The sequence below is a fragment of the Rhinolophus sinicus genome, linkage group LG09 (assembly GCF_036562045.2).
Source record: "Rhinolophus sinicus isolate RSC01 linkage group LG09, ASM3656204v1, whole genome shotgun sequence".
Lineage (NCBI taxonomy): Eukaryota > Metazoa > Chordata > Mammalia > Chiroptera > Rhinolophidae > Rhinolophus > Rhinolophus sinicus.
In genome coordinates this window covers 33604614-33619266 of record NC_133758.1, presented here as the reverse complement: position 1 = coordinate 33619266, position 14653 = coordinate 33604614, and the positions used below count along the sequence as shown (strand labels likewise).

The following is a 14653-nucleotide window of genomic DNA, read 5'->3' as shown; positions in this document are numbered from 1 at the left end:
GCAGGTGAAGAAGACTAAGGAAGAGTAACTAAAATGATAGAAGGACTGCCTGAGGAAAGCACATAACAAAAATAGGTCTCTGGGTGGAAAAGGTAGGAAAATATAATTGATGTCTACTAAACAGGTTGAGGTGGACAGGATTAATATAAACTTTAACAGAAAAGACTCGAAACATTTATTTAAATAAAAAGTGCTCTCTGATACAACATATATTTTAGTCATATGAAAATTTTGCCCCAAAATGTAATTCAGGCTAAAATATGAATTATTTCAAAAAGATTGCATGTACCTATAATGTAAACTAGTTATAAGACCCTAATTGGTTTGGGATACTTCTCATTAATAAGAAGTCTATGATGAAATAGAAAGTATGCATAAAGCATTTCTGCAGCATACAAAAATACCATGGTTGTTTTGAAAATCAAATTATGCAACTGATTGTTGCATTGTGAGCTGAAACAGCCAGATTTTTTCATGGAACATCATTTTTACTTGAAAGAACAACTAACAAATGATGATTATTTAGACTTCCATATTTGACCTGCATTTTCCCAAAAATGATCAGTGAGCCTGACACTTCAAGAAAAAGTGACAGTGTTTGTTACCAACGATAAAAATCTGAGTTTTCAAGCAAAAACGTAAATTTTGGAAAACTGCTTCCCAATACTCAAAAGATAAATAAGGAGGCTTTCCTTTTCCTGCTGATACTGGATTTGGGAAGTAGATTCCGTTTAATCAACTGATAGCATCTTGTAAGTTTTGGTTTTCACTCTTACTGGCTTTAATAATTTTCAAAGTTATAAATTATAAGACCCACTCAAACAGTAGTTTAAACTGTGTCAACCTAGAAAATTGCCAAAAATGTTTATAACATATCAGTAATTGTTCTATGGCAAACATCAGCATACAAATAAGAAAAAATATATTAGCACTTCATATCAATTGAATTTTAAAAATCTATAGAAAATATATTAATGCACTAACAAAAACTGAATGGCTACCAAGTAACAGCTGGAATTCTGATTTTCTTCTGTTAGCTTTTTGAGTAACTGAACTTGATGATGTTACTCAAAATACCAAGAAAATAATAAAATTATCTAAGTGTAAAAAAATTTTTTCTCCAAAATCTCAGTTAAATGTCTAATAAAATAACATCCCCCAGAGATGTCCAACCTTTAAAGGGATACATAAGAAAATAAAAGATGCTGTAGAAGGAGGAGTTAATTTGTAAGACTTCCAAAATGGCAAAGGATTTCAAGAAAAGCCTGCTGAATATTTTGGTTAACTACTCTCAAATCCATGGAGCTATCACTGTCATTTCTACTATAAGCTTCAAGGAGTGTTTTATTTAGCCTTTTTTAAAAAGCTCATTAAAGGGAAATAATATGTTAAAATATTCATACTTCTTCAAACTTTAACCTCAAACTTCTACTTTGGGATACATCAAGGTTTGAACAATTTGTCTTCTCACGCATTATCTGAGCTTATACATATTACTTGAATCTGAAAGTTTAATCAAGAATAAATCACATCGGACACCTGAAACTAATATAATGTTGTATGTTAACTATACTTTTATTTAAAAAATAAGATATAAAAAATTAATTCAGTGCATATAGTTTTTTACTTTGAGAAGTACTGAAATAAGTTAAAATGTCAACTCTCTTGTTCAAGAAACAATAAAGTATATTATTTTTAAAAAAAAGTCACGTAGTAATGTTAAGAAATTATATGGTCTCAATGAGGTTTACTTCTTCCTTCCCTGCCTGCACTTTATTACAATAATTTATTACCACACAAAACAATGCCCTGATAATACTTCCATCTCAAAATTCTGCAGGTGCTTTCACACTGTAAGAGGCCATTCCTTTTGTAGCTACCTCAAGGGGAGAAACCATACTGGCTTAAAAGACTACTAGTATCTAAAAAGAAAGGATAGGAGATACACAATGTTACTAAGTAATTTAACATTAGATACATAATAACCAGAAAAAAACTCGGAAAAGTTTAGGAAATACAATGTGTATAAGAAGTTTCTTTTTCATTCATTAGAATGCTACATTGGCACCTTTTAAACCAAGGAGGGCTGAGAAATTAGGGTATTTAATAAAGAAGCTATATCAAGCAGATTATATAAATTTAATTTGGACCAAAGGCAAAAAAAAAAAAAAAAGATAAATAGGTTAAAATTCTAAACTACCTTACATAATTGTTAATCATTATTTTATATCAGAAGTCATCCTAACAGGTAGCAGAGGCTAACTACCCTTGAAAAGCAGACCCAAGCAGACTAAATAATGGAGCACTGTTTTTACAAGACAACTCCTCGCCTAAAAATTCCTTAAGCATGGCACAAATGTTCAGTGACCCCATTCTAAAAAAGTGACCTAGAACACTAGAATCCGTACATTCTTGAACTCGATCACATATGCTACTCTTGGTTTCTCCATCATATTTTTACAACCAGTTATTCTATCTGAGGATGTTTGAACAAATCTACGATTAAGCACTGAGTTTAAGCTTAAAACTTGATAGTAGATGGATAAAGCTGTCGTGAATACTCGAGAAAGCGAGCAGGGCTTCCAAGGCGATCACCTCTCATTTTGCAGTCCATTTAATGCGGTCTTTAAGTTATTTAAAGGTGCATTAACAAACTCACATGCCAAAGCCATGCCCAGAAGCAGTTCGCCACTTCTGAAAAACATTTCAAATAAAATTTCTGCCAAGCCTCTGTTTCTACAGCTTCCAAATCCCATCAGTAACATCCCGAGTTTACTCCAGTGGGAGTGTGGGAAGTGAGGGTGTGTCTCGGTGCTTACCGATGCCCGGAGCCACATAGATGAAGTAGAGACAAGACGAGGAGAGGGAGAAGAAGAAGATGAAGGCTAGGAGGGAGCGATTGGAGACCCGTATCATCCTCCTGAGCACAGACATCTTCCTCTTCCCGGCCAGCAGTTGGGCTGCGCTCTCTGGCCGGACTTGTGGGCGCCGTCCAGACCCTAAACTTCCATGAATGTGCTAAGAACCCCGAGACTGCAACGGGGTCCGCACGGGGAGGCTCCGGGGGAGAGGGCCCGAGCAGGAAGGAGGAAAGGGGAGGGAGCGACGGAATGAATGGGAGGCCGGAGAGGCAGGGGGAGGAGAAGGGCGGGAGGACGAGGGGGAAGGAGCGGAGACGGGAGAGGGGACGCGGGGCGGGAGCCCGAGAACCGAAGGACCTGTGGAGGCCGAAGACGCGCGTTTTATCCGCCGGGCAGCGTCGGGAGGAGGGACTGCAGGTGGGGAGAAGCGCAGGCTGCTCGCCGCGGCGCCCCTGCGGAGAGGGGCAGCAAACTGCAGCAGCCGGGCTCTCCGCGGCTCCGACTGCCGCGTCCGCCGGGGTCCAGGGCGCGAAGCCCCTCGCGCTCAGGGTCTGGGTCGCCCGCGTTCCGCAGGCCTGGGCCGCCTCTTCCTGCTACTCCGAACCGCGGCGCGTGGTGCCTGCGCGGGGCTAGCGTGGGCGCCGGGGCCGCAGCCGGTGCGCGCGATACGCTGGGGCCTGCGGGGGCCCTGGGGGCCGCGGAGCTGGGCGCTCGCCGGCGGGCAGCCTCCTCCTCATGCCGCACCGGGCACCGGCGCCCCGCGGCGGCCGCGGAAACCGAGCGCAGGCGAAGGCGGCGTCCCGGCCAGCGACGAGAGCGCTCCGGCACCGGCTCCGGCTCCTGCCACTGCCAGCTGCCCGCCGGGCCGCAAGGGCGGCAACCCGAGCAGCATTACCGCCACCGACCCGAGTGAGGCGTCTCCGCCGGTGCCGCCCCCGCACGGCCCGCGGACACCAGGAGAGCGGCCGGACGTCTAGCGCTGCGGGCAGAGACCAGGTGCCCGAAGAGGAGGAGGCTGGGCCCCGTCGGAGCCACGTCTGGGCAGCAGAGGGGATGGACCTGAAGGGGCGGGATAGCCGCGGAGGAAAAGAAGGACCGGCGGGCGCGCCCGGAGACCTCCCCAGGCTCGGCGCGATCGGTGGGAACCAGGCGGCGCTGCGCCGGCACCCGGGGAAGCCTGGGGGCCGCCGCCTACCCCCTACCCTCCCGGCAGCCGAAACACCGCGCCTCCTGATTGGTCCACACCGCGCCGAGAACCTGCCCCCTCCCCTCGCTCCCGAAACTCGTCCGCCGCCACCGCCTGCGTCACCGCCGCCTCCGTCCGCCTGGGGACCCCGGCGCTCGCCGCCCTGCTTGGGACTGAAGGACAAGTCTTGAACCTTGGATGCGTTCCTCCCTGGGGATCAATGATGAAAGATGATGTACCTGGGGGGGAAGGGTATCTCCAGGTGGTTAACTTCAATGGTGTAATTTCCTCCCAAAATACCCGCTATGGGGACAAGGAGCATTTCTGTCCTGGATTAATGAAACCTCCCGTCGTGCACTTCCTGTGGAGACGTACTGTCGGGATGTGATATGGATCTATGTATATCCCTTATAATAGGAGTTGCCTTCCCATCTGAAGGTGAGCACTGGGTATTCCTACTGTAGCTACTGTTTACCCATTCCAGCTGGCGGAAGAGACTCCTGTTCGGCCTCTAGGCCCTTGAGTGCTGCAGCACCGACCAGCTTCAATAGGCAAATTATTTTAATTCACCTCCTATTTGAACAAATTACCCTTTGTTCAAAAGCTGTTTCTTCCTGCCGGTTAAATTAGGCCGAACCTTAGCTAATCACATTTTTCCAACGTGTGTGTGCAGGTATTTCTTTTTCAACTAATAATGTAAGAAGTGGCTGGATGCCCCTGCAGCTATTATTTGTTTGCTCAGTATTTCCAGATGCAGTGGTATTGAATCATCACTTGATTGCCAGCAAATTTGGTACCTTCTCAGCAAGATTCCCGTGCCTTAGGTTGACTTTGATAAAGTACTGTGTTCTGTGGAGCCTGAAATACCTGAGTTTACAATTCCACTAAGGCCTTTTATTAACTGAAACTCCTGGCAAGCTACTACCTTCTGCAAGCCTCTTTTCTCAGCCTTCAAATCGTGGGTGTGATACCACTTTGCAAGGCTGTGGAATTAAACAGGATAAATGTATAAAATGCTAAGCATGATGTCTGGCACATGAGAGGTTCCCTTACACCCCATTAGACAATTGACTGGATAGAATCACCAAGTTCAAATTCACTTTTTAATATTTTGCTTTTTTGGAGTCCTTACAAGTTACTCAACTTCTCTAGCTAATTTGATAGTTAATGTGAAAGGATACGACACTATTTTGTAAATTTTTAAATACTTAAGTGGAATCTGAAATACAAAGTGGAGCAACATATTAAATAAAAGATAAAACTCACTCATAAAAACAAAAACAACCTAGAAAGCAAAAGAAATCCATGAATGTGAAAAAGCAAAATTTTAGTATTCCCCTCTCTGACCCTGCTGATTTTTCATCACTTTATTTGCACCAGTTCAACTCTTTGTTTACAAAGTTATTACCATGGTGCTGACCTGATGGTGGATAATTCTCAGGTAAGATTGGCTTTTTAAAAGGAAAGTTTACAATAAAACTAAGAAGGATTAGCATCTTAGAAATTGATGATCAATCTTATTTTTAAAAATCTGACGTCTATAGATGTGCCTGACTGGCATAGGTGACTGCCCTACAATTCACCACAGTACTTGTTGAGAGTGATTGGTGCTCCCCTGGCATAAAGCCTGTACCAGAAAACCAGCTCAGATGGTGCACAGGTTAGCACTGTTTATCACTAGCCACATAGGGAGGCAGCCAAGCCTCTGGAGCCAGGTATCCTGGGGTTGAATCACAATCACTCTGGACAAGTGACCTCAAAGTTTACTTAAGCTGCCTATGCCTCCATTTCCTCATCAACTAAAGAAGATAATCATGGTACTTATTAGGTGTGGTGTTAAATGAGTTAATGCCTCTAAAGAGCTTGGAAGAGCCTGGTACCTAGTAAGCACTATTTGAATACTTGTTAAAAAAATTTTTTTAATCTCCTTTAGATCACTCTGTGCCAACAGTGAGATGTGATGCAGGTGTCCTGCTGTTTGAAAACCAAATTTCCTAATGAGTCACCCATGAAGTCTCCATAATAGCCTGAGGGATGCCTCTGAATCGTAGCTGTTTTCCAAAGCAAAGAGATGGAGGAGTACTCAGAGCCCAAGAAATGCCAACCAAATGCTCTCAAACCCAGATTATCAACTGATAGTTTCTCAGGAGCCAGGTAAGGCCCACAACAGTGACCTTGAAGAAACCTAAGTTTAATTTTATGATACCAAAAGACAAATTTATAATAGTAAGGGATCAAATATATGGTAATGGAAGGAGAACTGACTCTGGGTGGTTAACACACAATGTGATATGTAGATGATGTATTACAGAATTGTACACTTGAAACCTATGTAACTTTACTAACAATTGTCACCCCAATAAACTTTAATTAAATAAAAATTTATAATAGTATGATGTAACTTGTCTTACTTAATAGTACAAGGTCTGACAATTAAGTTTGCAAACTTGTTGCAACAATGTTGCTAACCTTTTTTGATATCAGAGGGATTATTTATTGTGAATTTGTACCAACTGGACAAATAGTTAACTAAGTTTACTATTTAGAAGTGCTGAAAAGGCTGCGTGAAAAAATTAGATGACCTGAACTTTTCGCCAACAATTCATGGTTCTTGCATCACAACCATGCACCAGCTCACATGCATTATCTGTGAGGGAGATTTTAGCCAGTAAGCAAATAACTATTGAAACACCCTACTCACCTGATCTGGCCCCTGATGACTTCTTTCTTTATCCAAAGATAAAGGAAATATTAAAGGACGACCTTTTGATGACATTCAGGACATCAAGGGTGATACGACGACAGTCTGATGGCCATTCCAGAAAAAGTTCCAAAATTGCTTTGAAGGGTAGACTAGGTGCTGGCGTCGGTGCATAGCTTCCCAAAGGGAGTACTTCGAAGGTGACCATAGTGATATTCAGCAATGAGGTATGTAGCACTTTTTCTAGGATGAGTTCACAAACTTAATTATCAGACCTCCTATAGTGTAACTAACAGTAAGTCACAAGTAAATTTCACTTAACTGCTTTGTTCTACATTTATTACCTGCAAGTATTCCTTTTATTATTTTCTGTCTACTAGAGATACCATATTTTCAAATATTTGGGTATCAAACTGAATAAGTTAAGTTATAACTAATGATTTTCTATTTGTATTAATCAAAGATATATTGCTGGAATTTCAATTACAACAAAAAAGAAAATTGTACTTTTTAAAATGTTTAATGAGATGTATGACTTGGTCTGTCCAGAGTGAGGATAAATAATATTCTTTAAGTATTTTGGATTTGCTCACAACCTTGATAAAATAAAAATCAATGTTATTTTCCTGTGAATAGTGAAAAATAGGAATAAAACAATAGAATCTCATTTTTGTGGTGGCCGAGGGTTCATACCTCCATATTACAATTACTGATTAAATATACTAATTTTATATATTTAAAAATACATGGTCTCCCGGTATTATATTATATTATTTATATTACATTACATTATATTATATTATACCCTGTTTTATAGTAAAATAAGACCGGCTCTTATATTAATTCTTACTCCAAAAGACACATTACAGCTTATTGTCTAACTAGGTCTTATTTTCAGGGAAACACCGTATATGGTGATGGAAGAAGAACTGATTCTGTAGATGAGATATAGATGATGTAATACAGAATTGTACACCTGAAACTTATGTAACTTTACTAACCATTGTCACCCCAATAAACTTCAATTAAAAAAATCAAAAAAGAACTAAATAAATGCAGAGATGTTCCATGTTCATGGATTAAAAAACTCAAAAAAAAAAAAAAACACAAAAATACATGGTCTCAGCATCTGAGATTCAGTTAAAGAAAATTGTTAGGCTGATTAATTATGCTTACTTACACAGTTAAATTTTTTAAACATATACAATTGGAATATAGATTGTATAAAAGTTAGACATCAGCATGATTCATAAAATAGAAAATGTATTCCAAAATATTGTTGTGGGACAGAAACCTCTTAAATAAAGCCAATTTTCCCACTGATTTCCATTATAAATATGGTCAGAGTTCTGAGAAAGAAATATCAGTTCCTATATCCTATTTAAGTTATAGTAAAGAAATTCTTTAAAAAGTCACATTTGAGAGCAAACATGATCACCTTAAAGCCAGACTTTAATAATCTTATACATATGAAATAATACTGAACTTCACCATAATGCTTCATTGGAGTTAAAATTTAAGAAGAAAAGTGTTGTTGCAATAACAATCCCTATTCCAGCGGTTGATCCACATTTCATATGCATCTCAACGTGCCTTAAGCCTTACATCTTAAATTCAAGATCATTCTTCCGTATCATAAAAACGCACTATAGCATTTTCAATTATTCAAATCACTTTCCTATCATTTTCATAACATCCCTTTGAGGTAGGTATGGCAAGTATTAGTATGTCATTTTGGGATGAGGAAACTAAAGTGCAATGAGGTATCCGAGGTATCTGAACTGAGGTCACATGGTAATAAGGTAGCGAGCTGGGAAGAGAGCCAAGTGTCATCAGCCTAGTTAGCGCCCTTTCTACAAACCACACAGTTAACTCTGCCTATCAGGGAAAACATTTAGTGTAGTTTTAAATTTTTCTAGAAATAAATATATGCAATTTAGCTTTCAAACTTTCTTTACTGATTTTGTCTCAGACATTTGTGTCAGGACCTATACAAATTGTACTACATGGTATATAAATTTAAGGCTCAACTTTTTTTTTTTTAATTTTTATTGGGGAACAGTGTGTTTTCCAGGAGCCATCAGCAACATGTCAAATCGTTGTTTTCAATCTAGTCATGGCGGGCGCAACTGAGCTCCAAGTCAAGTTGTTGTTTTCAATTTAGTAGTGGAGGGTGCAGCTCACTGGCCCATGTGGAAATCAAACCAGCGACCTTGGTGTTATGAGTACTGTGCTCTAACCACTGAGAAAACTGGCCACCCCAACTTTCTGGTCCTTGCCTGTAATCAGTTGATAAGTCAAAATGAGAAAATTAATAGATTGTATTTGCTTTAGCCATTCTTTTTCTCAGTTAATACTAGACTTATTTAACAGATTGCTAGTTTTGCTTTAATAGGAATCAGAGCTGCCAGGCCATAGCCCTGACTGGCCCCTGGGCTACCTGGAGAAAGAAGCCTGCCCAGTGACAGATAAAATGGGCATCTCTTCAGAAAAATGAAGATGGCAGTGGGGGAACAGAAAATGGAGAGCAAAGATAGGAGACTGAAGGAGTGCAAGTCCCGTACAAAGCAGTGCCTTGTGCCTTGCAGGGAAAAGGACGCCATCGAAATGCCCCCTGGGGTAAGCAGAGGAGGCTGCCTCTCTGCCTACCTGAGGTTTCTGCTGCCCAGGCCCCATGCAGCCTCCCTGAAAGCTGAGGGAAATCGAAGTCTCTGCACATGTGTCACCCAGATGCACAGGGTCCCTCCGGCGTTGTGCACACCAGCTGGACAACACAACCCTGGAGAGAAGGTCCGTAAACCTGGCTACTGGACAGACAAAACAATACCCATATTCCTAGAGCTGCCTTGAATTCTAAACACAGTTAGTCTTGGAGAACTCTGAGAGATACCTTTCTTACTGATACACATAACTATGTTAAAAAGAAGAAAAGAACAATTCCTATTGCTTGACACAATTCAAAAGAATCCTATAGGGTTTTTGCTCACATGGATATTTGCAGTAACTGCCAGGTATTACTGAGTTATAGTTGATCTATGTTCTGGTCCTTATATAAGTTTTCCTGGAATAACTCATTTAAATACATTTTTTTCTGTTTTTTCTATATGATAAAAACTGCTTAACCTAAAAATCCCATTTTACCAAAAAAAAATATGTGTAACTGATAGTCCAAAATAGCTGAAATAAGTTTACCCCTCCACATTTTATAGACCAGTCTTCCCAGACCCCGAATGTCTTTAAAATATTAATACCATGTTTCCCCAAAAATAAGACTTAGCCAGACAATCAGCTATAATGCATCTTTTGGAGCAAAAATTAATATAAGACCCAGTCTTATTTTACTATAATACAATACCAGGTCTTTATAATATGATATGGTATGGTATGATATAATATAATATAATACCGGGTCTTATTTTACTATAATATAACACCGGGTCTTATATAAGACCACGTCTTATATTAATTTTTGCACCAAAAGATGCATTATAGCTGATTGTCTGGCTAAGTCTTATTTTTGGGGGAACAGAATAGTAGAATAATTTTACCAATATGAATTGCATAGTGATTAATAAATAGACATTTAATTCTAAACATTCTTGATTGAGTTCCTGATCCATGCTTGTAAAGTAACATTAAAATCCCCTAGGAGCCTTTATCACGTGAGGCAATTCTTAACAACCATGCTGTACGGTGGAGAGGGAATATTAATACCAAGAAATGTAAGTCTCATTAAAATAAGGTGGGGGTGACTTTTTTCCTATCTTTAAGAAAAAACTTTCTGGTAAGCCTTTCTCCACTGCCACAAATAAAAAAATAAAATAAAAAAATAAAAAAATAGAAAAAAAAGAGGCTAAAAGCAAAGTATTGTACATGTAGCAGGAGGAAAATTTGTTATTAAAATCTAGGCTGGTAGAAGGTGATTTCCAGTTTAAATCAATGAAATAAAAACAGTTCTGCCACCTCTCCCCCCTAAATCAACTGACAATAACAAGAAGCCCAAGAAAAATATTTAATGATGCCAGAAACACTGCACAATTCTATATGAAGAAAGCCTGAAAACATTGTCCTCCAGTCAGGGAGAATGCTGGAAATGCATGCCCACTCAACACATTTGAAACAGGTGTCAGAGCAAGAGGTTCTCCGATGTGGTGGAACCCCTGCAGGGCTAAAGAGTCACCGCCTCCTCGGAAAGGAGAAGAAGCATCTAGGCTGCCGGAAGGGCCTCTCTCACCTCTTTTGGCAACATAGACAGGGAACTATTCAACCAGCAAAGGCCAGATGCACCATTTCTCCCAGAAGCAGTCTATCAATATACTGTGTAAAGGCAACTCCTTGGATGACCTTCAGCTCCAGGGTGCCAATGTTTTATAAGCTGAAGAGTTGTGAAATTAAGCCAAAGATAAACATACTAGATGTTATGTCATATGGAGATTCATGAAAAAACAGTGCAACTTCTAACGTGGGTTCGAATTATGCCACAGGGCAAAGTGATAAGAAAGCATTCATTCACAGGCAGTATCTTGTAATGCAGCTGCTCCGTGGGTGCACTCCCTGGCCCTTACCTCTGATAGACTCGGAATGACTCCATTCAAAACAGAAATAATCAAGAAGGAGCCATCGTAAGATACAAGAAAAACAGGAGGAAAAAGAACATGAATAAGAAAGGTAAATAATCACATACCAGAGAGATTACACCATGAATGAGTCCAATATAGATTTTTTTTTAATTCAAAACAATTTTTATACACACACTCTTATCTGGGATATAGATAGACCAAGATACAAGGGTTCAAGGAAGCAGATGCAAAATAAACTGGCAGAGCTCAGGAGGAAAAGTGAAAGAGGAGAATAATACCATCACAAAAGTCTTCCACATGGAGAGCAGAAATAAGAGAATAGCAGGTATTGCTGAAAATGATCAGAGATGTGATAACATGATCGAGAAAACTGAGCAAAGTGAAATAGAAAAAAATAGATATGGAAGACAAGCAACAAAATTCATCACATGCCTGTTTGGTATTGCTGAAGAATACAGAATAAATTCAACAGAAAAAAATTCAAAAATATAATTGAACAAACTTAAAAGGGAAGAATACCTCTGTCTACTCACTATATATTTTCTTGGCTTCTTTCATTCCTATCAAGTCTTGCATTTGATTAATTCAGTTTTATTTTGTTACCTTTCCCTTTTACTATTTTCTCCATTCTATTTCCATTGTTTTATTGATTATCCTCAAATTTTTAACATGCATAGTAAAAATTTTTACAATTCTAAAATTATCAGTTTTTTCTCTACCAAAGATCTAAAACAATTTAACTTCTCTGTAAACAGCCTCCATTCTATATAAAATGCAATGCCTGCTATCTTATCTTAATTGTTTTAAACCCCATCAAGTTGCTTTTTTAAAAAAATTATTATTGCTCTTGATTGTAGGATTAATACTTATATATTTTTTCTAAAATGCTTCACCCATTTCTCTTCTTACCATGGTTTCTTGCATTGGCTGCTTCATCTAGGTTCATTTTCTCTCTTGCTCAAACATCCCCTTTATAATTTTTACAGAAAAGGTCTGTGGGTATTAAACTCTCAATCGTTGTATATATAAATATGGCTTATTTTGCCCTCATTACTAAATGATTGTTAGCGTGGTTGACAATTATAGGTTGACAGTTAATTTCCCTTCAGCCTTTAAAGGTGTTATGTTATTATCTTGTGGTGTCTATTGTTTGATATTTGTCTGATTATCATTCTGTTGCAAATAATTTTTTCTGTATCGTTATTACAGTTTTCTCTTTTTTGTCATGTTCTGTGGTTTTACTATTATGTGTCTGAAATGTGTTTTTATTTATACTGCTAGGGACTCAGTGTGTATGGTGTCTTTTTAAAATCTGGAAAATTCTCAGCCATTAGTTCTCTGAATATTTGCTTCTTTCATGTTTTTTTGCCATGCTTCTTCAGGAATTCTCTTTGGTATACTGTATTTTGCCGTGTATAATGTGCTCCTGTGTATAATGTGCACCCACATTTTTGGCCCAAACTTTCAGGGGAAAAATCTATCATTTTAATTTTTGAATTCAAATTTCTATTTGTTTACATTTAGGTACTTGTTTTTTGTATTGTAAAGGAATTTTAGCATTTATTTTTTAACATATTACGGTACAAGAACTTTTATGTAACAAATAATTATAAAACACAAGTATAGATGCAAGGTACAACAAATTTGATGTACCGGTAACAAATTTACAATATTTACACATCATAGAAGACCAAGAACTCTCATCATTGCAATTTCATCATACAGTCAACAAAACCAATTATCGTATTCCAGGGTATTACTTTGCATATGGATATCATTATTGATTTCTAGAGTTACACTTTTAAATCATAAGCATAAATAAAAGAATTAAAAACATGTATATAGGTATGAAATTAGTACTACCCATGTATAATGCACATCCTTATTTTTCCGTCACAAATTTGAGCAAAAATGTGCACATTATCCATGGCAAAATATGGTATGTTGGATCTTCTGATTCTCCTTGCCTGACTTTTAATTTTGCTTTTAATATTTCATCTCTTCATCTCTATATGTGTCATTCTGGCGTAGATCCTCAGCTGTGTATTCAGTTCAGTTGTTGTCTTGCTTTTCTATTCTTATTTTTTATCTTTTCAAAGTGTTTATAATGGAAGGGGTGCCTCTATCTTGTAAACTTTGTCTACCATCTTACAGGAAGTTAAAGGTTTAAATCAACAAATTCAAAGGACACGCCATGTCCCAGAAAAAAATCAAGGTAGACTACAACACTGATCAGGACACTCAGTAAACAACAGAAAAGAAATCCATGTGGACATCCAAGCAAAAAAAGTCCCAGTCATTATTACCAGAAAAAAAAATTAACTGGCTCCATACTTCTCCACAGAGTCACTGAGTTTTACAATAATTTTCAGAAGTCACTAAGAAAAGAAAATGTCATACAATAACTTTATATCTATACAAACTATTGCTTAACATAAAGGAAACAGAGTTTTTTTCAAACCTGGAAGATGGAAGACTTTCTTTCAAACATGGAAGATATTTTCAAAATGGAAAAAGTAAAGAAATGTGTTTCCCATGATCGATTTCTTGAAAAACCTGCTATACAGAGAACTTCAGCTAACAAAGAGCTGAATGATGAAATGAAGGTGGAGGAATGATGTGACCATTGAATCAATATAAATACAGAGCAAAGGCTAAACAATAATGGCAATTATGGCTACTGGATGTAAACTTTAATAACTAAAATTGGTAGGAGGAAATAAAAGATGGGCAGTAATTACATAAATATATTCACTTTTCCATCTTACAGAGTGGGGAGAAATGGAATGTGTTTAAAACCGACTAATCAAGTAATAGAAGTCCAATGTGTTTGAGAATAAAGAGGTAATCCCTAAAATCATTGATAATTTATGGAAGCAAAATCATAAGGTAGAGAAGAAAGAGAAAATATATGATCCCATTTATATAAAGATTTAAAAAGCCAGGCAGAATTAATCTGTGGTGATAGATTTCTGAGGAAAAAAAAATACTGTGATTACTTTTGGCAGAGCATTAACTGGGAGAGGGCACGAGAACACATTCTCAGATCCTGGTGATCACATATGAATAAAGAACCATCAATCATTAAATATATGTGTGTGCTTTACCACATGGATGTTATAATGCAATATTTTTTTAAATTTAAAGACATTATATTTAAAAATATTATTTAACCAAAATTAAAGAAATAAAAAGAAAAAGAGTAAAGAAAAATAATTTGCTTTTCTAAGCTTAAGATGTTATGTACACATGAATAAAGATATAGCGGATATAACCTAAATTGTATCATTTTAGGTTTATATCATAAACCCAAAATAGGTTTATG

At 38.2% G+C, this 14653-nt stretch overlaps 2 protein-coding genes across 3 annotated transcripts in view; one reads left to right on the top strand and one right to left on the bottom strand.

Moving 5' to 3' along the window:
* Positions 1 to 4076, bottom strand: part of B4GALT6 (beta-1,4-galactosyltransferase 6) — a 61426-nt gene extending 57350 nt beyond the window's left edge. The window contains exon 1 of one of the 2 annotated variants that reach the window (XM_019741268.2): positions 2820 to 4076. In XM_019741268.2, coding sequence (XP_019596827.1) covers positions 2820 to 2934 — 115 coding nt within the window. In that variant the 5' untranslated portion in view covers positions 2935 to 4076. The remainder of the gene's footprint in view (positions 1 to 2819) is intronic. The other variant, XM_074340196.1, reaches the window with a different exon arrangement.
* On the top strand, positions 3597 to 7413 carry LOC109452332 (uncharacterized). Its single transcript, XM_019741193.2, has 3 exons — positions 3597 to 4485; positions 5981 to 6201; positions 6787 to 7413. Exon 1 carries the CDS (start codon positions 3597 to 3599, stop codon positions 4236 to 4238), a length of 642 nt encoding a protein of 213 aa, XP_019596752.2. The 3' UTR covers positions 4239 to 4485; positions 5981 to 6201; positions 6787 to 7413.
* Positions 7414 to 14653: the final 7240 nt, after the last annotated feature.